The following is a 22,475-nucleotide window of genomic DNA, read 5'->3' as shown; positions in this document are numbered from 1 at the left end:
GTAACATCCTGACACTTCGTTCTGATCTTCCTGACACTCCGTTCATTTGTCTAAAATTGGTTAGAGGCCTGTTGCTTTTAAGCAAATTAGAGTGTTCTCTAATACTAACAAATTTATGTGCAATACCCTGATAAAATTCTTTTTACTCTGTATACTCCTCACCCTCAGCCACAGTGGGGTTTGAAGCACCAGGGAACCTTTATAAAAGAAAGGCTGGAAAGAACAATCTGTCTGAGGAAATCTATTTATTCACCTATGAACCAGAATGAATACACACTGAGCTGGTTGAAATAGATCTCAGAGTTTACTGGCTGGTTGTTTAAGGAGAAATTGTTTGCTTGGTGTAAGATGGGAATATATTTCTTAGAAGTTTGGTAAGCAACCCAGTCTGGAACATTAAAATGCCTAAACTAAAATGGAAATATGGTAATCATCAGGGATATAAAGTCGCTGTGAACAATTCTCAATGAAAGTAAAGATAAAAGCTGTACATTCTCTATGTGTTTCAATACTGTAGGTACATAACAATTAAAATGGAGCTTTGTAACAAGTATCATATATAGATGAAGCGCAATGGGAGGATTTAAAAGGCTCCATCAGGCTTGGGTAGATAAGGAAAGGGCATAAAGGAATCACTTTATAATTGACTAAACATTGTTTCTGGAGAAAAAGAAATATTTCTGTATTTTAAACATCTATAATTTCCATTTTGATTAGCTTAATATAACTTTGTCCTCATATATTTTACCAATCATTCTAGAATGAAAGATTATTATTCTAAATTGTATCGTATATTTTTGGTCCCAAAGAATGCTTTTCAAATGTTCTTTCATAGCAACATTATATGGTATTTTCATGAGTAATGTGGGAAAATGTTAGAAACAATAAGTCAATGGTATGTTTACAAATTATGGTATTGATAAAATAAACTGATAAAAACATTGCCAGGTTTTGTAACTGACAGGCAAGAATGCACTGAATTCTAAAACAAACTTGTCCACCCATGTTCAGTCCGTCATAATAATAGGTAAATTTGACCACTGCTGACACTGTGATCACTTGCAGTTGTCCATTCAAAAGTGAAGATGGAGTCCATACATTCTGAACTACTCTAGACTCCAGTAATTAGGCTTTCTCAGTAAATCAATACTCTTGTTTTAAAATGTATTGGCCGTATTTTAACAAATAGCTATTTTAATTGTCTTTTAAGTACTTGTAAGATCTGTGAAGTTTGGAAACTTGCAGATTTTCATCATTTAGATGCTATCATGTACTGAAGTTTTTCCCTGCTACCTCTTTATGTATAATATAATCCCAATGACTGGTCTTTATTTTTGCTGAAAAACTTTCTCAGACATTGTATGATAAATAAGGTTCAGACATTTTGATCTTTATTTCGGCTTCCATAGTGCTTTGCTTAGCAAGCAGTCCCACTGACTTCCGTGAGATTATTTTTGGGGTATGTACACTGTTGAACAGGACTGTGAATGCCAAGGCCAGACTTTGGATTGCAAGTTTTTTCAAGGATCTGATGCGTGCTTTTGCATTAATTTATTTTTGTGTAGACTGGTAGGCTGTGAGGAAACTGATTGATAAAGCTTGTATTTCAAGATGACTCATCCTCTAGGATGAACTTTTAAAGTCTGTGTACACCCCAAGATAGGACAGAAAATGATAATATTCAGGTAGAAAACAGAGAAGAACAGCTTCAACAAATAAACCTCTATTCAAACAAGGCCTATGAAGAAATAGACCTAAAGCGTAAGATGTACTTCTACTGAAATGTTAGTTCTTTAAAACAACATCCACAAAAAGACCTGAAACACCTGCCCTAAATCAGAATGTAATTACCCTGTTGACATAATGAGCACTACAGAGGCTTGGTAAAAAGTAAACAGGGAGACACTGACAGGAATTTGCATGCTATGTAGAAATGAGAGCCTAGATCCTGCCAGCATGATAGTGTTGTAAATTAAAGAGGACACTGAGCCAAACAAGAAATATGGACTTACCATGTCGTATAAGAGCTGGAAGAATATATGATTGCTAGAAGTCTCCACAGTTTCCTCTCTCTCTGGTGTGGCATGTGAAGTCTCTTAACAGATGAATGTCAACTATGGTACATACTGCATAAGAAAGGGGGCAGGTGACAGCGGAGTTTCCAATCCTGGTCTCTTCTCCCGAGTTGCAGAGAAAGAAAAGAGAAGAAAGGAAGGTTCTTGATGGGACACTGAAAAAAAGTGGCTAGCTGAGAGGGTCACTTGGAAATTTGGAAAGCATCTGGGCCATAGGCATCAAAACCTATGGAGCACATGGTTTAGTGATAGTAAGTAACAGACTTCATGTACTGAAGCTTCATATGTAATTAGGATAGATCAAGAAGGTGACAGTTAATATGATGTGCTACAGAAGATCAAAGAGTTGACAATGTTAGAGAAGACAGACTGAATTTTATCACTGTACAGATTAACAAATAATGTAATATTAAACTCCTATAGGTGACTGCTTCTTCAAAAATCTAGTTAGAGAAACTGTAAAAAGAGAAGCAACTCTGTATTTATGCATGAGTTTTAAAACTTGTTTCTTGAAGAGCCTTCAAATTCTACATCCTTGTAGGAGTGAAAAGGCCTCCCTAAAGAACAAATTAATTAAAACAAGGAATCTTTTAAAAATAAAATCAAAAAGAACAATCCAAAGATTCTTAGCATTAGCCTGGCAAGCCTGCCTATTAGACACTCAGAGAAGATGCATTCTTCTAATTCTAAATGATGCAAGCAACATAACTAAACTAGAAAAAAAAAAAAAAAATCAGTTTAAATGCTAAAAAGAATCTCCCTGAAAAAAAAAAAATAAAATAATAATTATCCAACAGGGGATAATAGTAAAGGACATAAATTGTGACAAATTCTGTAAGGTCATGTACTTAGTCACATGTTAAAATATTAGGAATACTTTGCTAAATGCTTAAATGTTGCTAAGAAGAACTTCAGATAAATCAGAATCGAAAAGACTGCTAGACACTGAAATTCAGTAATAGTTAAATATGATTAAGGTATAATCAATTATAACTGGAGATCTCAAGAAAGAAATGGACATAGACGAATTCTTTCCATCAGTGAATAGAAGAGCTCAGGGAACTTCCCACTTGAGCATCTTTGTTCATGGGTACAAGTTGGAATAAATGTCTCAGAAGTGTCAGTGTCAGAGCAAACTGATAAATGAATAATAATAAAAATTCATCAGGCATATATGATATTTATCCATGGCTTTGGGGCAGAATTAAAAATGAAGTTGCTGAAGCGTTATATATAATTTATAGTACTTTCTAAAACCTAAGCTAATATTATATAAATATGAGCTGTTTATCTAGTTACTAAAAGAATGGTGGAGGGTTCCAGGAAACTAAAATTTAGAGGTCTGATTTCTGTATCAAACAAATCAGTAGAACTAAAATAAAGGATTTATATGATTAACAACCTGTAGCTAAAATGGGCTAAACTCCAGAGCAGGTTTTTTGTTTGTTTGTTTGTTTGTTTGTTTGTTTTGTAGAAGACAGTGTGCCTTATTACTCTGTTTGAAGGAGTCAATGAACACGAGACCTAAATCTATTTTGTTTAATACTGGATTTTGATGTTCAATAAGTTTTGACAAAGACCTTCACCAAAGACTGTGAAAGAAGGTGTAATAGAATGAGGAAGAAAGGTTCTGTCATGGATGAGTACTTGGTTAAGAAAATAAATGGACCATTTTCACAGTGATGATCAATATGAAGTGTTGAGAATATTCATATTTAACCTGGAAAAGGGACGAGTAGGAAGGTGACAAAGTTTGCAAGTACAAAATCTTTTAGCACAGAAAAATGAAAGAACTGCAAAATGTTCAGAAAGATCTCAAGATAGTCAGTGGATGGGCAATAAAATAACTGATAAAATTCTGTAGAAATTAAATGAAAAGCAGAACAGAGAAAAAAAAAAATAGTTTACTTATACATTGATTTTACTGATTTCTGAATTAGGCATTAGCAGTTGCAAAACAGCTCTTAACAATTACCTTGGACTGTGCCCTGAATGTATCAGCTCAGTGCTGACTTAGCAGTAGCAGGAGATAAACAAAGCCTTAGGAAACATAACTAATAGTTTAAAAACAAAACTGAAAAAATTGCCATGATTTATAAGTCCACACTATTCCCTGCCTTTTCCTTAAATAATTTATTAGAACTGGAAATGGTGCAGGGAAGGACAATAGGGATTTTCATCTATACAAAGCAGTTTCTTTGTAAAGAGATATTATATAGGCTTAGCAGTTTTTGGCATATGAATTAAAATTGTCATGTAGGATATGCTAAAGATACATTGAAATCACAGATTCCATGGAGAAAGGGAGTAGGGAATGGTTACTTGCTGTTTTCTATGATATGACATTTAAAGGGCAATAAATACAGATTTAGCATACATCAGTGTTTTATTTCACACTACACATGGCTAAATGCACAAGTAACTGATAGAGAGTTTTATGGATTCTGGAAGTAAAAGCATGTTCAAAGTCAATTAGGCGATTTAATAGAAGTTTTTCCAGGGATTGTTAGATGCAAGGGTTTAGGGATAAGTTTCAGCTTAAAAGACCTCTAATATTCAGATTTCTGAAAGCTCAGAATTCAAATAACTATGCACTTTTTCTGTTCTTATTTGCTTTATTCTGGCTGCTCTCAGACAGGATAATGAGTTAAGTAAATGTATGGTTGACCCAGTGTCAACAACTTTATGTTACACCTACGGAAGATGTTGCTTTGAGCACTCTAACACATATATTTGATAACAATAATGATAAATTAAATGTGTCTCATGCATTTTCCCTCTTCCCATAGATATGTTGCCTGGTTTCTGTCACTGCAAGATTGGCTTTGCAGGAGAACAATGCGATAGATGTGCCTTGGGTTATGTAGGATATCCTGACTGCCAGCCCTGCAACTGCTCGCTGAAAGGCAGTATGAATGTTGACCCTTGTGTAGGTCTCTGCATCTGTAAGGTATGGATGTTTAATTCTTCTGAGCCATAAGAAGATATTAATGATATTGAAAGATTGCAGTCACTGGTGTTCTATCATACAGTGGTGTTCCACTATCCTACCTAGCTATGTTAATGTCTGTGGCGGTCACTTCTCATAGAACACTTGTTCTTGGTCCTGTGAAGTCTTAGATTGTCCTGTGTACTCTTAGTACTCTGTAATTAAAATAGGTATCTAGTAGCATGCTGCCTGTCATATAAGTCTGCAAGAAAGGGATACTTAAGAAGCTTGTGAATTGTTTGTTTTCAACTCCCACTCCTCACTACTCAGAAATGGTATATTTAAAGTATTGTGGGCTCTAACGATAATCTGTAATATGACCTCAAAAAATAAAATCCATTGAACTGATGGTGTATTAAGACTTCAAAAAAGATGCATTTTAAGGGTTGTCATTAGGGATCTAATCCTTTCTTCTTTTTAAATTCCATACTGAGGGCATTCTTTCTTGCCTTGGGACGGTTGCTTAGAAATCTCTAGAATATTTACTGTTTTTTTTTGTTGTTGTTGTTTGTTTGTTTTGTTCTGTTTTTTGTTTTGTTTTGTTTTGTTGTTGTTGTTTTTTGTTTTTTTTTAACCAATGAATTTCTTAATTTATGGGAAGAAGGTTTAGGAGTGGTTTTCTCTGTGTGCCTTTACTCACCTCCAGCAAATAATATATTGATATTATATCAAAAGAAAACACTTCTAAAAACACATGCATCTACTTCTTACAAAATACTGTAATACAAGTGTTAGAAATGGTGGTCTGTAAGTCATTGTTTAGTAAGTCAGCATGTATATGCCCAAAGGACAATTTACTGTGCAGTGGGTCAGTTTTTGTGTGTCATACTCGTGGGAGTTTCCTTCCAGCTTTTAAGGAACAGAATTAGACAGAAATGTGAATTTAAAAATACTTACATTATGTCCCTAAGTACAAAAATGTACAAGAAATACTTCACTCCTTCAACTCATGCTGCATATACTCATTAAGCTCTGGTGTGACAGCTGAATAGCACTGAAATCTAATCAGAGAATTAACCTTACCCTCACTTTATGTAACAGTCACATGCTTTCTGTCAAAAATAAAATCTAGCCATATCAGAGTTCTAATTTCTTGGCTATCAAGTCTATAAGATCAGGGTTTATTATATTCTGGCTTGAAAGAGTGGTGAAGATGTCATATGCTAAATACAAGATAACTACTGCTGAATGGTTCTTACTATTATGACATTATTTCTGTAATACCAAACAAACAGAGAATAGAGATACTGTTCCTATCCCAGGGAATCCATGCTTCTGGTGACCTCCTTCCTGGTCATCATTTGTCTCCTTTCCACTCCTCTAACTGCTTTTTAAGTGCATATGGAGGAAAAATGATACCCATTGCAGATAGCTGAGATACTTATACATACAAATTTATTTTCACCAGCAATCTTCAAATTCAAATCAAAGCAGATTATGATCAAAGGGACCCTGAAATCACCAGATTAGCTATGCTCCATAAGAAGAATAAAGTGGGATGTCTGGACAAGTTAAGAACAGGTCTGAGGAAAAATGCTTCCCTTTTAATCACGTCTTTCAATCTCAATGAGCTCTGAAATTTACTAAAGATAGTTTACTTGTTAAGGAAATTGACTGCTGAAAAAGTTCTTAGGATGAGCACCAAAATGTTACCAAGTGGTTGAGGTTGTTATCTTTGCCACATTAGCCAGAGGAAACTGAAGTCTAAAAAGATGAGGCACAGGTAGTAATGCCTGTTTTACACTGATTGAGGCAGAAAGCTTCCTGAAGATATATGGTCAAAGTCTCATTTCTGTTAATTTAAAACTGGACTGAACAAAGTATTAAAAAACACATTAGTCTATAGAAAGATTGCTTCTTTGGCTGAAGGGTAGGTTAGATCTCTTTTCCAACTTTGAGTTTTATGTGTCTATTATTCAGCAAACTTGCTATTTACTCAAAAGAATTATACAGGTTTTACTCACTGAAAAGCTGTCCTACTCTGCTTATGACTGCAGAGTAGGACAGATTTTCATTTAAACAAAAACTTTTGCTTTGCAGCTCTCTCTCTTCTTTTTATTTATTTATTTATTTATTTTCACCTTCCCATTGTGTACACACCAAGCACTTCAGCAAAGTCTGAAACTTGTAGGACCAGAGTTCTTGATTGTTGTTTCTATAATTGTGTAAGAGCATTTGTATTCCTGCAAGCTCCCAGATGTTATCCCACGGTTACTTTTCACATGAATAGCTGGGTGATTTTATCATACCTATGACAATAATATGCATTGCTTAACCCTAAGATTGTTGGTGAAAATGTAAAAAATACCATCATTGAAATTAATGAGGTGTCAAAGGTAAAAGTTACTGATGGCCTTGAGTAGTACTAAAAAGATTTTGGGTTTGTTCAACAGACTGTATATGACATTGAAAGGAAGAATAGAAACAACACAGTCATAGAGATAGAACAAAGATATTTTGTTATATGTGTTTTTAATGTATAAGTAGTGGTGAAAACCTATTTATATTTTTGTTTGATCTCCTTCTTTGTCTTTACCCTTTCCCCATTATTGACCTTCTTAATGCATCTTTCTCCCCATGGCTTTGCCTTATCTTCTCCATGTTTGCTACATCTTAGCCAGAAGATTATCAAATGGCTTTTGACGAACTTATTTCTGAGCAGTATATTTCAAGCAAGTTTAGACTACACAGTGTGGGCAGGATTTTCATAATGTTTTCATTCTCTGTTGACTTGGAGCCCATAGTTTTGTCCTGTGTGCATACTATATATAATATTTTCAGGATTAGATAAACTGTATACAACACTTTTGAAAAGGAAAGAATTTTCTGGCCTTTCTTGGGAAAAAAAAAAATATATATATATATATATATACACACATATATGTATATGTATATATAATATATATATAGGGAGAGAGAATATATTATTAATTATTAATATATAGAATAAATATATAGAGAGATAATTTCTAAGCACATGCCATAACATGAAAGTTTTGCAGCATACTTCTAACTAGCTTTATCTTTGTGTATAGGACAAACTGATTAATTGGTCAAGATAGCAGGACTTTCTTCATGTTACAAGCTTTCTAATAAAAACATAATTACTAAATGCTAAGTTTAGAATATTTCATGTACGTTAAGTGCCTGCTTTCCACATGGAAGAGGTTGCAGATCTGGCTGTTTGGCTGGCAAACATATGTGGTTATGGAAAGAGAAAATGCAGCCCTTTTCCAGGATTTATCCTGGATTCAGCTCTAAGCAATAGACCACTGAAAAACAGATATGTTGAATGACTCCTGCAACTAATACTGTGTACCTGTAGTTTGTGTCAATTGTGAATGTTGATTTTATCAGCCATATGTACAAACTAAAATTGACATGTGTCCCATACTTCCTTCCCTTTTCACTCCCTTAAGCATACAAGAGATAAACTTTATTATTCCCTGAAATCAAGTGCATGTATTCATACAGAAGAAGAATTAAAAATCTTATGGTGTCCAAATTATGTGTTCTGTTATTTATGTGCAGGTGTAGTAACTCATTTTATAAAGGATATGGTTCTAATATTTACAAATAAGAACATTGTTTCCTATAAATGTCTTTTTAGTCCTGCATCAGAGCAAAAGAGAGTATAAAGCTGGTTATCTCAGGTTCTCATGTGTGACAACTAAAGTAAGTAATATATTCCAACGTGCATTTTCAGGAACATGTTGAAGGAGAAAACTGTGATCGTTGCAAACCAGGTTTCTTCAATCTGCAGCAAAATAATCCCAAAGGCTGTGAGGAATGTTTCTGCTCTGGGAAAACAAATGTCTGCACAGACTCTCACTTCACCTACAGAAGTGTAAGAAAATCCTACCATATCAGTATATGCCATTGTTTTTGTGTTTTTGTTATATTCTCACTGTCCATTGTTAACAGAGTGCATCTTACTATAAAATCATGTGGGTTTTTTTTGTTTGTTTGTTTGTTTGTTTTGTGCCCCATACATCTTTTCATTTATTGAAAAGAAAAGGCTTATAAATTATATTTGGTTAATTGTGAAAAAATTCTGGAAGAAGTGTAGTTGAATAGTGAAAATTTCAAAAGAAGTTAAAAATGTCACAAATGAAACCATGTGCATAAACACAGTCCAGGCACATGCAAACATAATCACTACTTAGTTAAATGCAATATATAATAGAGCGACCACTTTTACAGGTCATTATTAGATTTCTAGACTTGAAATAATTAAGAATTTTGAAGCATTAGATGTACAACAAACACGTAAGGAGAAGGGATGCCTTACTGGGGGCATTTTGAGTGAATTTCTTTTGCATACTGCATCCCTAGGAAAATATGTGGAAGTGAGAAGAACCTACTGTTCTTATTGGTACTGTAGAAAAATGTCTCTAGCATGCAAATATACTTATATTAGTTCTCAAAGCTTAGACACTGAATCTACTATAATGGATGTATGCTACATATTCATGTCTGTAGATCTAGTTTGGGAAATATGTTCCAGATCTGGTAGCTCCTGGTCTCAGCGGTACTGTATGCTGGAAATATGAGTAAAATCATGTGCCTGGTGTGCTCATTTACATGTTAGCATCTGGAAAAAATTCCAGCCCACAGCTGAGCTATTTTATTGTTCTGGTTGTATCCAGGCTCCGGAAACCATTCTTGTATGAACAGTATGCACCTCTCTGTTGATTCAAAACCTCAAGTTCTGGGGCTTTCAGCTTTGTTTTGACTTTCTAAAATAGTGTATATTTAAAATTGAAAGTTTTTAGGCTTTATAATAAATATATATATATATATATTATGAATTAAGTAGTCTATTACAATCAGAAAATGTGCATCCATTTGTCAGCTCATCTTGTATACTCTCTGTGACTGATATTATTTATTGTAAACTTGTACAATATTCAGAGGAATTATAGTTATGCAAAAGATTGTAAGATAGAATTTCCTCCTCTCTCTGTATGATGCAAAACTGTGAAAGCAAATACTTGCATACGATACATACTTCAGACAAACTGCTCAGGAGTTATAACTCCCAATTGCAAACAATAAGGTAATTTTTTATTGTTATTACCCTTATATTTCCTTGGCTTTTGAACTGCTATTAATCATATAAATCACAGTCGATTTTTTAAAAATGGAAGAATGAGAGGTTTTGACTATTGAAATGACTGATGTCTTGATTTTGACTGTAAAATGTGTTTTGTTTTGTTTTTTATTTCCTGTCATCATAGATAGAAGACATGAATGGTTGGTATCTAGCTGGCTTACCGGGTCTCATCAGAGTTACTCCCAAACAAAAGAATATTGGCGGACGTCAGCAGCTCAGCATCAGCAATGTGGCTGCACGTAAAGTACTGCCACAGACATATTATTGGAGTGCACCCAGTTCTTATTTGGGCAACAAAGTAAGTGCAGATGGTGCTTGCCTAAATGTTAATTTGATTTACTGAGAGAGAAAAGAAATAAGGCTTTGGAGGGAGGTGGAATTGATGGAAGATTAAGTTGGATAGCTATTTGACCAGCAGAAGTGCAAGTAGAAAGGAATGAGACATGTGGAGTGTCCTTGTGTGGCAAAAAAATATATGCAGAGAAAATTATCTAAGTATCTTTGACCTTGAGCCCTTTTTTGGCTTCTGCTGTCATGTATTAGAGTAGTCTGTACAGTTTGCAGCATTGTTTTTTGAATGAATTAGCTGGTGTGCAGTTCAGCTTGTCCTGTTCTCTTCCCACCTTGTCCTCAGCTTTGAAAACCCATTCCCTCATCTGCTTTTCATAGATGCAAGTTGTGTATCAGATGTTGTGGGGGTGTGTTACAAAACTTTAATGTTTGGCAAGAAGCTTGTGTGGGGAGCTGTCTGCCCTAGTACTTGGAAAATGCTGTTGTGAGCTCTGTGCCAGTTCTAATGCATATAATTATCCAAATCTACACGTGTGGATGTGTGCACATACACACATATTCGTGCCTTGCAGGTTTAAGGCAAATATTTGCTTTCTAAAATCTTGGGTGCCTTTGTGGTCTGACATCTGGGCTTTTCACCATTATGACATCTCTCTCTCTCTCTCTCCCTCCCCCTCCTCCGCCCACCCCCCTCTCTTTTCCTTTTTCTTTCTTTTCCTTTTTTTTTTTTTTTTTTTTTTTTTGCCAAAGTGTAAAACTGAGGACTGAATGAGTCCTAAACATTAAGAAAGACAAACAGCTTTCCATTTTCCATAATCCCAATTATGATAAAATGTTATCTGAAATGCTAACCCTAACACACGAGCGTATTTTCCACTGTAGTCTCTTAGAGCTAGTCAACTTCTTATTTATTTATTTTCTTCCTCCTGGCTGAAAATCAACATGACAGAAGGTAAGTGAGCATGTGGAAACTAAATAGCATTATTCCAAAGAATTGGGCATCCTGTTCATGGCTATAAATTGTTAAAGATAGTCAAGCTCATTTAGTTGGACAAGGGAGAGTTTTTTATACAGTTTTCCATACCTGGTGAACTTACCCTGTGATATGAATTGATACTTTTACATACAGAATTGCATCCTGCTTCTTTTCAGAGAGCAAAATAATAATAAGAATGTGCACAAATCATTTGAATGTGGAAGATATTTTTTCTGTGTAATTTGGAGGTCCTTTGTGGTTACTGTCAGACATCTCTGTATGAATGAAACAATTTGCCTTAATAACTGAGCTATATAAATTTTTGATACTACAGTAATACTGAAAGCACTCACAAATTACCACACTACATCTTAACTGTCATGTTGCATCATGTAAATTATAGTCATAAAGACACGCTTAGCCCATATGATTTATGCTATGGGGATGGAATATTGCGAGTCCTTATTTGTAAACTCAATAAAATATTTCTCTGAACAGATGAAACCAAATAAAACCAAACATCTGAAACTGGATAAAAACACCCTTTCCTCAGACTGATTGCTAGCTGTGTGGTAGTATAATAATTGGTATCTCAGAACAGGCAACCGTCGTTAGGAATTTTTTTTGTCTTAGGAAAAGTAGAGAATGATTTAGGAAATCATACATCAAGTTGTAAACTTCTATTGTAATACATAAGCCTTGTGTCACAGAAAACTGTTTTATTTTTATTGTTAAAATTACTATTCTTAAGTAGTATTCCCAAAATAGAATTGGGTTCCAAAAGGTAGTAACCATGCTGCATTTCCCAGTTTTTAAATATAGCTGAAAAACCTTATTTAAAGGATTTCTTTTAATATAAAATTGGCATGTTGTGCTTAAGCCTCCACAATGTTGATTGCCATATGTATGCTATCTGCTTGTTTTACATCCATCTCCAAATGCTTCTTTTGGATTAAAAAAAAAAAAAAAAAAAAAAAAAAAAGTGTTATAAGTGGGATGCTCCTTAGTGTACAACCTTCAGCTTTCTTTTTTTGTGTTTCTAAATCTGGATGACATTAGACTACGTGATACTGGTCTTTGACTGTGTCTCTAAGGAGAGATTATAAATAACAGGAGGCTATAGATGATACAGTATTCTTGTTCATGTCAAAGGAAGAATAATCAAATTATTCAAATTATTTCAACATCGCTGTATCCTTTCACTCTTCTAAACACCCATGCCACTAAAAAAACTTAAACTTTTTTGGACAAATGCAGATCAAATACAGATACTTTTTTTCTCTTCCTTTTTTTTTTTTTTTTTTTTTTTTAAAAAAAAAGCCAGCTATTTTACGTCTGATCATATAATATCTGTTTGAATTGAAAACTTGAAATCTCTTTCTGTTTTTGATGCAGAATGCAGTTTGAGAGTAATTTGGAGGAATTTTGTTTCTAACAGTTGGGGAATAATTTGGGAGAACAGATTTAAAATGATTAGTATCAAAGTTTTAGTAGGTATCAAAAAATAGTTTATATTCTTACCTGCCTACCTTATGATACCTTACTGAACTAAGGATTAGAGCAATCAGAACTTATGGTCCATTCAAGCTTTTAGTTACTGAAAAATTCTATCATCTCTAACTGAATTGTTAGGTATTTGAAAACATGAATTGTTTTTGTAGGCAGTTTCTTAATTTATTTTGACAACCAACCTGTAAGTGTATATTAAATTTGTCTCTATGTTAAAATATTTCTATAAATTGGTCTGAACGCGTTACAAGTTATAGTCTGATGCTGTACAATCAGAGCACAGAGAGTATAAAATTAATGAAAAATTAGGTACTAAAGTCAACAGGGTGATTTGAAGCATCTATTTCTTTAAAGTCAGTATTGAAGGTCTAGGCATCCATGATGTTTTGAAGTCTTGCAGTATGTATATACTCTGCCTCATTTCCTTTGGTATCTCTGCAAAAACAATTTGATAATTTCTATGCTAAGAAGCCACCTACAAGTAGCCACCATAAGCACAATATGGGACATACCTAAACATATAACCCCCTTTGCTGTCCCCTGCCCCCCAAAACATGAGGGGTATCTGAGACTACTTGAGATTCTGTAAGGAGGTATCCATCTTTGGTTAGAGGAAGTCTTTCCTCTTTGTTTTCAGTCTGCTGCTGCAAATATGTTACTTTCTTATCTAAGGCCCAACTTTAACTATGAAGGTGGAGAATATACCCTGCCACTTCAAGGTTGTTAGGGCAGTGCTCTTAGACAGCATGTAGAGGTTAGTTCAGCCTTTAGGCAGAAGACGTCCTAGAATCCAGGTCTCTGAACATTAAATTTAAACACCCAGTAGCCATACAGGAAGGACATAGATAACTCATACTCTAACATCTCTGTGTATGTTTTGAGCAGCTGCTGCCAATACTCAGATTGCAAACAACATGAGAGAAGCTCTAAAACATCCCTGCTTCAAAACACCGTTTGCTTACTAACAGGTCCTACTAAGATTGAGCAGCTTCTTTCATCAAATATAATATTGCAGGAGTCATTTGGACTAATTGTACGGTATGATCCCATTCAGTGTGAGTAAAGTTAACTTAATTTGGTCCTTCATGAAATCCCAGTATACTGAAAGCCAAAGAAAAAGACGATTAAATCTTAAAAGTCCGTTAACATGGAAAAATTCTAAACCATTGTGCTTGTCAAGTCCATATTCTTTTAAGCAGACATATGGTGAATATATTGTTCCTTCTCTGACCTCTAGTGAAAACCCAGACAGCAACTGAAAGTTTTGAGTAGTCTGAGCATGCAGAACAGTAAGGGGATTTGTTCCATTTAACCCTGCCACTTCATTTATTTTGCCTGGTTTTGTTGTTGTTGTTGTTTGTTTCATAATTAGCTGTGAAAACTGTTTGCTGGTTTACAAAAGTCAATGTTTCTTTGATTCCAGAAATGAAGACACTGTAATAAACCTGTAGCCAATATGTACAAATTTCAAAAATCTATCAGCCTTTAAAAAGTACTTTGCTGTGGAAAGCTAAAGACTAGAATGGAGGAGCAGCATTTTCTTTGTAACATATTATCTATTGCAGACTGCTCAGAATACCTCATAGGATTAAATATTGAATTATAGAATAATCATAAACCAGGTCCTTGTGGCTTTTATGTTTATTTCCTTCCATTTGTTTTCATTTCTTAGGCAATTCTGGTGCAAAAAGCAGAATAATGCAAAGAAAATTGCAGTCTACAGCTCCCGGGGGGGGAGGAAGAGTTGAAACCCAAAACATAAAGAAGCATAAATAATACAATAATCAGCTGGAACAGAAATGCCAGGATCAATTGTCCTAAATTATTAATGTATCTAAACCAAGAAAGCTTCATCTAGTATTGTCATGGTTTTAGATATCAAGACTTTGTAGTTCATAGGACATGATTGAGTTAGGTAGATCCCCAAATCTTTTTCTTGCTCCTACCGCCTGCTTCAAAAAGGTGAAAAATCTAACTTAACACCTTTCAGTATAAGTGGATAAGATGCAAAATAAGTTTTTGGTGGAAGCTACATTTTTCTACCACCATGTTGTTTTTAAATTCATTGGCCTCTCAGGAAAAACATGACTGACATAGCCTACATAATTTCAACAGACAGCTGTATCTTAAGCTGAGCCAGCACTAATTTTATTATTTTATTTTTAATTTTTATTTTTTAATTATTTTTGGAGTATATATCTGTACGACTTTTATTGTCAGGAAATTGAGGTAATGAAATTTATGTTGTCTGTTGTGTTCTCCCATTGTGTGTGCTTTTAAAAGATATTTATTTCTTTCACATGCTTACACAGAGAATTTAAGCCCTCAGGTAGAAGGTTTGGTTAGCTAGTGTAGATGGGTTGCCCAAGCCCCCAAGCCTGAGTCTGTCATTTTGTAACATAATGTCAGTGTTTGAAGGAGCTGCTGATTGTCTGAGGGATTTTCCCACAGTAACAGAAGTCCAGCACCTTGTGATGAAGTTGTCTAATTTATACCCTCTGCACAGAAATGAGTTTCAGCCCCAGATTTGACTGTGTAACAACATCTAATCTGGGGAAAGTAAGGAGGGGATGGAGTAGGGAATGTGACTGTGTCGTGAATGACTTGTAAAAAACAATTTAATGCAGTCATTTATTGATTCTTAACGTCTTGTAAGTTTGAGCAAAGTGAAACAGTTATGTTATTTGCACATTATCCATATGTGTGCTAAAATACGAGTAGATATCAACAGCACATAATATTCCAAAAATCTCTGTTTGGTGTAACATCACTGAAGTTATTCACAGTTGCTGCAGATCCTCAGACTTTTTAAATTTGTGTCCACAGCCAACACATGGTAAAAAATTAAGATGATTTATTTGAACCTAAAGAAAAATAGTTCTGGTAAAAAAGGCTAAATTAATATCTTTTGGCGTTCACATTTGAATGCATTTTTCTGGGGAAAAAAAAAAAAAAAAAGCAGCTTATTTAGTTTATTGATTTATTTTATTTTTCTAACAAGTATATCATAACCTAATGTAAATAATGTATTTCATTTTACATCACAATCTAAATTGCCTTGACTGAAACTAAGTCACCATGGTAATTAGATCAGATTCGGGCAATGGTATGAAGCGATCTTCAACTTACTCCAAGTGTGCTGCTTACTTTATTAGCACTTACTTCGCTATAGCTTCTGAAAAGTGAGATAAAAGCCAAATTCAGATACTGAAGGATGAGACAAACATAATCAGAATACAACTGAAGAGCAAAACATTTTAAAGGTCTCAACCACAAATGACTGATTCTTCCTTTACGTTTACTTAATTTGTACTAAGCAGTTTAGTTTAGATTCTTCATCTGTGCTGAAATATTCTCTCGGCATGGCAACAAGAAATGAGATAATGGTACATCTATACATTCTCTCATAGATAGCCAGAATTTGTCTGATTCCCAAGTTAAACAATATCAGGACTATCCTAACTGGCTACCCATGACACACCAAAAACACCAACCCACCAAGACATAAGTAATTTTTGCAAACCTTGTTTCTCCTTAATTCTTTCTAATGGTGTTTGGATAGCCCCTTGGGACAGTTCAAATACAGCTATTGTGATTGCAATAAAAACTAAGGATGCCTAGTAGACTATTAGAGCCTCTTTGTGCCTTTGAAGTGAGTTGGAACAGAACTCTGGAACTCTGAATCTGGCTAGCTGTGTCCATTGACTGCAGTATTTCAGGTATCCCATGATACATTTAATTTCTTTGTACTAAAATCATCTTATACTACTGTAGAGAAAAGAGAAAATTTATTGTTGGTGAAATTATTTCATAAATCTCTTTGCATTACCTGCTTGCCCAAGTCTGCCTTGAAGGCAAGGGTTTTAATCAATAGTGGCAGTTGAAAAATGGAGAAACAAGCAAGAAATAAAATAGTTTCACAAAAGAAGGGATGTAAACAGTAGAGAAAGAATACTGAGGGGCATTAGGAAATAGAGAAGACAGTAAATTGCTTGCTAGATTGAAAAGTCTTACTCTTCTTATCTCTGATCCCAAATACTAAAATACTGATGGATCTAACAAAGCAGAAGAAAAAGTCGGTGACTTCAAAAGAACTAATGTGTGATGATTTGTAGTGAGTGCTAATCAACACACAACAAAACATGGTGACAATGGTTCAACATGCTTTTCCTAAGCTAGAGGCAGCTAAATTGAATAGTGGTTACTGACGTCTACAAAGGACAACTGAATTTTATAGAAGGGGAGGATATACAGTGTTTTTTTTTTCTTCAGATGTTTTTCTGATGTTTTTCAAATAAGGTTTTGTTTTGTAAAAAGATACTTGAAGTTATTTGCTGACCACAGTAGTTTAATGCAGCTTTGCTCAACTCAACTGGTTATATTAATCAGAATCTATAGTTCAGAAATCCAGCTGATACTGAGTTGCACAGGATTGTGATGAAAGGAACTAAGTCCATCACCAAAAGGCTATACATGAGAGGTACTGAAAGTTCATTCTCTGCGTATAAGAATGGCAAACAGGGTAAAAATTAAAACAGAAATAGAATGTGATTGAAATTGTTGAATTTACCAATCATTAGTAAAACTTCATGATACTGCTGAGCTTTATTTTTGTAATTTTGTGGTGTTCTACTTTTTTCCACATTTACAAAGCAGGAGATAGAAGGGCAAAAGTACTGAGATTTTCTGCTGGTACTTGAGAGAAACAAATATTTATATAAACTATTCATATTACTTTCAGTCTGTGCTACATTGTTTATAAAGTCTGTCATGCTCAGTAGTCTTGCATCGGACAATCTCAGAATCTTCTTCACATATAGAATCTCCAAAAGATAGATAAGTTCCATTATTTCTATTTTACATTAATTAGCACTGCTTTATTTCATATATTTTCAAGCCAATAAGTTTTGGTGCCTATATTTGATTGATTAATTTTGCCTTGTGTCATTTAGGACTCTTAAGACCAATCCAGTGGCCATAGGTGCTCAAATCCAAGAGCCTACTCACCTGTGTATGGATGCAATTAAGACATGAATTTATATGACACTTATATATATCTTACTGTATGTAGCATGTTGTGATATTTTAATCAGTTTATGGATCTTATAGATCTAATTCAACTAAATAAATTCGTTAAAGGCATTTTACATCCATTACCATTAGCAAAAAAAAGTTGTATACTTGTAGAACAAAATATTGTTCTATTGTATCTTTTCAAATTTGATTGAGAGTAATTAAAGGCAAGAGTCGCTTGTTTTTAAAACACAAAACACCATTACTAATCCAGGATGTAGAAGAAAGGAGAGTGGTTTATCAGCAGTTGAAAAGGGTACAAATTCAATTAAGATGTCCTTATAAAAAGCAAAGTGAAACTGACATCAAAGTGTATAACAAAAAGCTGCTTTTCCTTTTATTCTGCATGTGTTTATAGGAAGAAATAACCAGTTCCTCAACTAGTTATAATAAAAAAAATGAGTAATTTTGTAAATTTGTATATTCTTGACTTCATAAATTCATAAATGGTTGGTGAATGGTAGGCCCAGTATGCTGCAAGTCTCTTATAAACTCTAATTTTCAGAGGGCGATACTCCATACTCACCAAATTTCCAGTTAGTCAACTAAAAGTTAATTATCAAAATCCTAATTTTTGTATGTTTGAGCTTAATACTAAAACAACAGAGAAGGGCAGACTATTCTACTCGTCAGACAGCTTGTTATTAACATCTGATTTTTACACCTGTACCGGGTCTGTCTGGGTTGGAGTTATCTTTCTTCATAGCAACCTGTATGTTGTTGTGCTTGGCATTTGTGCCTAAAGCAATGCTGATAAAACAGTCTTTTGGCTCTTGCTGACTAGAGATTGCACAGCATCAAGGCTTTCTCTCCAATCTCCAAAACAGTAGGCTGGGGGTGAGAAAGAGATTGACAGAAGACACAGCCAAGACAGCTGACCCAAAATGGCCAAAGAGTTATTCCCTAACCATATCATGTTGTGCACAGCAGTGAAGCATTAGGAAAAGGAGGAAGGAGTCATGATTTTGACTTTGGCGTTTGTCTTCCCTAATAACTATTACATGTGCTGTGGCCCTGCTTTCCAGGAATCTGCCTGACAAAGGAGAGTTTTCATATGCAGCTTTTGCTTTTCTTGTTAAACTGTATTTGTCTTGATCCATGAGTCTTTTCACCTTCCATTTTCTCCCCATAACAGGAGAAAAGGGAGTGGGCAAGAGGTAGGGTGAATGTTTGGCTATTGTCCAGGCTAACCACCACACCACTATTGAACTGACGGTAGAAATAGAACCTGAAAAGCATGGTTGCAACATGCTTACAAAAATTGAAAAATCAAATGGGAACCAGAACTGACAAGAACGTAGCGCAATAGTGATCATAAGGTTGAATTATTTTAGTTTTGACTTTTTTTTTTTTTTTTTTGTAGATTCATTATTCTAAATATTTTAATATTATGAGTTACTCTTGGTTTGATCTAGTATCTGAACAGAGTATGAAGCATACTTTATACCATGTACGTCCTGGGTCTTATGTACACGATTCCATCTTTCTCATCTATCTTACCATTACCTGACTGCTAAAGATTCCTGAATGGAACCATACTGCATCATTAAATCTCTAGAAGGCAAAAGGAGCTCCATTCCTTTACACTCCTATTAGGTTTATATACTGTAAACTGATCTTTAGCAGAAGAGAATGATGAGGACAGAGATTTTATTTTCCAAAACCAGACTCTAGCTAACAATAAATTTATTTTGAAAACAAACCTCAGCGGAAATTCACTAAGTGAATTCACTAAGAAGAGAGGGTTACCTTAATTACAGAATGAATTTGCCTTTGTCTTCACGGACTCAAGAGACAAAAGGGTTAAGATCAGGTATTTGGCATATTGAAGGGATAATCATGTGCTAGAACCCCAAACTGAACTGTGATGAATTATTAAACAAGTGGTTTGTTGGGTGATTGAATATTACCTGCAAAGCACCACTCATCTCCTTGAGGCACATCCACAGCTAACTGAATTGAGCCAATTAGACTGACTGTCTCTTCAATGAGTTGTGACCTATCAATGGTAATAGCTTATTACGATGATAAATGAACCCATCTCTCAAACTGAAGCCTGAGTACACACTTCAGCAGTTTCCCTGAATCACAGGGCCATTACCTCTCAACTTCAGATTGACAGGAGCGTCAGCAACGAGAGCAGATAGCATGCATGAGTAGACACAGATGATTGTTTTACCCAAATGAATAGATTTACAGTTATTTTTTGGAGAAGTTGCTTTGTTTGTTTGTTTGTTTTAATGGACCTGCCTGAACATTCCTTATTTTGCTAGAAGCACTTTAAATTTCTCACAATATGTGCAGTACCTCTCCTGTCTCTTGAGATGGCTGGATGAATTTCTGATTGGTATCTACATGCCTTTTCAGTCTCAGAGGCACTCTGTATTGTAATACAGATGAATACTTTTTTTCTAATTGAAGTGTTTGTTTTATTTGTTTAGCCCTCTCAGTCCTATCAATTTATTTTCCAGAAGTAATTTTCTCAGAATAATAAGCAAGGTAGAGGAACTGTAACGCTATCAATACTTTTCATTAATTTATTATAAGGTTTTGAAACCTTTAAGTATCAAGTATCATGAAATATTTAGAACACTTATGGACCATTTTTTTGTTTGGTTTAACTCTTTTTGGGAACAGGATTTTTTTTCCACAATGAAGACAGTTGTTTTAACATCTTTTCAGTTTTCCTTTACTTATTTATTTTTTTGTTTTATAGTTAAGGACTTCAGTGTATTTTATTAATTAAAAATAACAGTGCCAGTCGTACATACCTTCAGTTTAACATCCTGAAATGAGATTTTGGTTATAACTCTTTTTTTAAAAAAAAATTAAATCTCCAAAAATAAATTATTTTATAGATTCATATACTCTATTTCAGTTATCCACAGGATAGCTATACTCTGCTCTGAAACTGTGGCCTGGAGTGAGTTCTCCCTTGAATGAAGGCTTTAAGCTTAAGTTATCCAGTAAGCACAGCAATCCTACCTATATGCACACCTCCCTACTGTATGACATACTGTATGATTTACATCAGAAAGTTTCCTGTGGTGTCCTGAAAAGCTACGTCTTATTGCAGTGCATATATAAATGCACATCTAATATGGCAAAACTTCAGTTTCTTCTAAGTTTGCTTTGCCATGAATTGGGAAGCAAGTTTGCAGCAACATTAATGCATATTAATACTGTGAATAGTTTGCATTAGTATTCTATCTTCCATGCTCCAGAAAGCCATACTATCGTATTGAATTTACATTGTTTTGTGGTGTTTTTTTGTTTGTTTGTTTGTTTGTTTGTTTGTTTTTCAGATTGGATTTTCAAAGTAAGTGTTCAAAGTTATATTATAGAGGAACTTGTTATTCTTGCATGTTTTAAATAAAATGAAACAGTATGGAGCTATACATATATTTTAAATGTTCACCAAGTTAAAAAAAAAAAAAAAAAGATGTAAAGTAAGAGAAGTAAAATGAAGAACAAAATGAGTAGATCATTATTCTATTGTCAATAGCTATGGAAATAAGATTTCCTAACTTAATAAACCTAGGTGGTCTAAACTAATAAAACTGGTGAACTGAAACTGCTTTTTTAAATATACAAAGTACATTTGTAACAACATATGCCTTTACAGCTAATCAAATAAATAGTTATGTTGTTTGGTCAGCTGTGTCTTATTATTTACATTTTTGAGCTAATTCTGTTTAGTCTACAGTGATGAAAAGTCATTTTGAGAAAGAACTTTCCACAGTTTTATTGCTGAAGTTCATGTGATATCATGTGCAATCCAGTAAATGATTCCTCTCTTTCATAGATGACATGTTTGTACAGTTCAGGTCAAAAACCTGTTTGTACAGTTCTGGACAAAAATCCAGTTTTGTCATTTTCCTGTGTCTTTTTTTAAAGTCAAATATATAATACATATATATATATATTTGAATACAAATAGCTTTGTATATGTGTTTGCTCTATCTGACAAAAATATAAATGTATGACATAAAGCATGCAAGAGAATAAAACTAGCCACATGAGATTAAAAACACTTAGAAACTTTCTGATACAAGGCCAATCAAGTCAAACTTCAGCAATCTTCAAACTTTTATATTAAAGCTAGCTGAGAATCCCTCATTACAAAACTCACTTGCATTTTTTCTACCAAACATTTTCAAATTTTCTATTAGAAAAATTGAAGTGAGATACTTTGTTTCATATTTTGGCCAATGACATTGCCAAATCAAACCTGAACCTGTCTGGCATTAATGGAGATTTTCTGAGCTGCTGCATTGTGCCTTTGAGGATTTGTCACTCATATTTCTTCTCTTTCTTTGTTACTGAAGACAGACTAGTGGTAGTAGAAAAGTTTTAACATTTGGTAACAAATACAGCAACTCAAAATCTCTTATTCCAACCATGAATATGTTCAAGTAGATGACCCTATCAGTAAATCATCACCAT

General features: G+C 34.3%; 1 protein-coding gene across 9 annotated transcripts in view; it reads left to right on the top strand.

The window, feature by feature from the left end:
* The window catches only part of LAMA2 (laminin subunit alpha 2), a 401,748-nt gene that overhangs the window by 174,601 nt on the left and 204,672 nt on the right, over window positions 1-22,475 (top strand). For all 9 annotated transcript variants that reach the window (XM_072036025.1, XM_072036022.1, XM_072036019.1 and 6 more), the window contains 3 exons: window positions 4,865-5,025; window positions 8,771-8,911; window positions 10,305-10,478. In XM_072036025.1, coding sequence (XP_071892126.1) covers window positions 4,865-5,025; window positions 8,771-8,911; window positions 10,305-10,478 — 476 coding nt within the window. The remainder of the gene's footprint in view (window positions 1-4,864; window positions 5,026-8,770; window positions 8,912-10,304; window positions 10,479-22,475) is intronic.

This window comes from Anas platyrhynchos, chromosome 3 (genome assembly GCF_047663525.1).
Source record: "Anas platyrhynchos isolate ZD024472 breed Pekin duck chromosome 3, IASCAAS_PekinDuck_T2T, whole genome shotgun sequence".
NCBI classification, from domain to species: Eukaryota; Metazoa; Chordata; class Aves; order Anseriformes; family Anatidae; genus Anas; species Anas platyrhynchos.
This window is presented reverse-complemented; position numbering and strand designations above follow the sequence as displayed.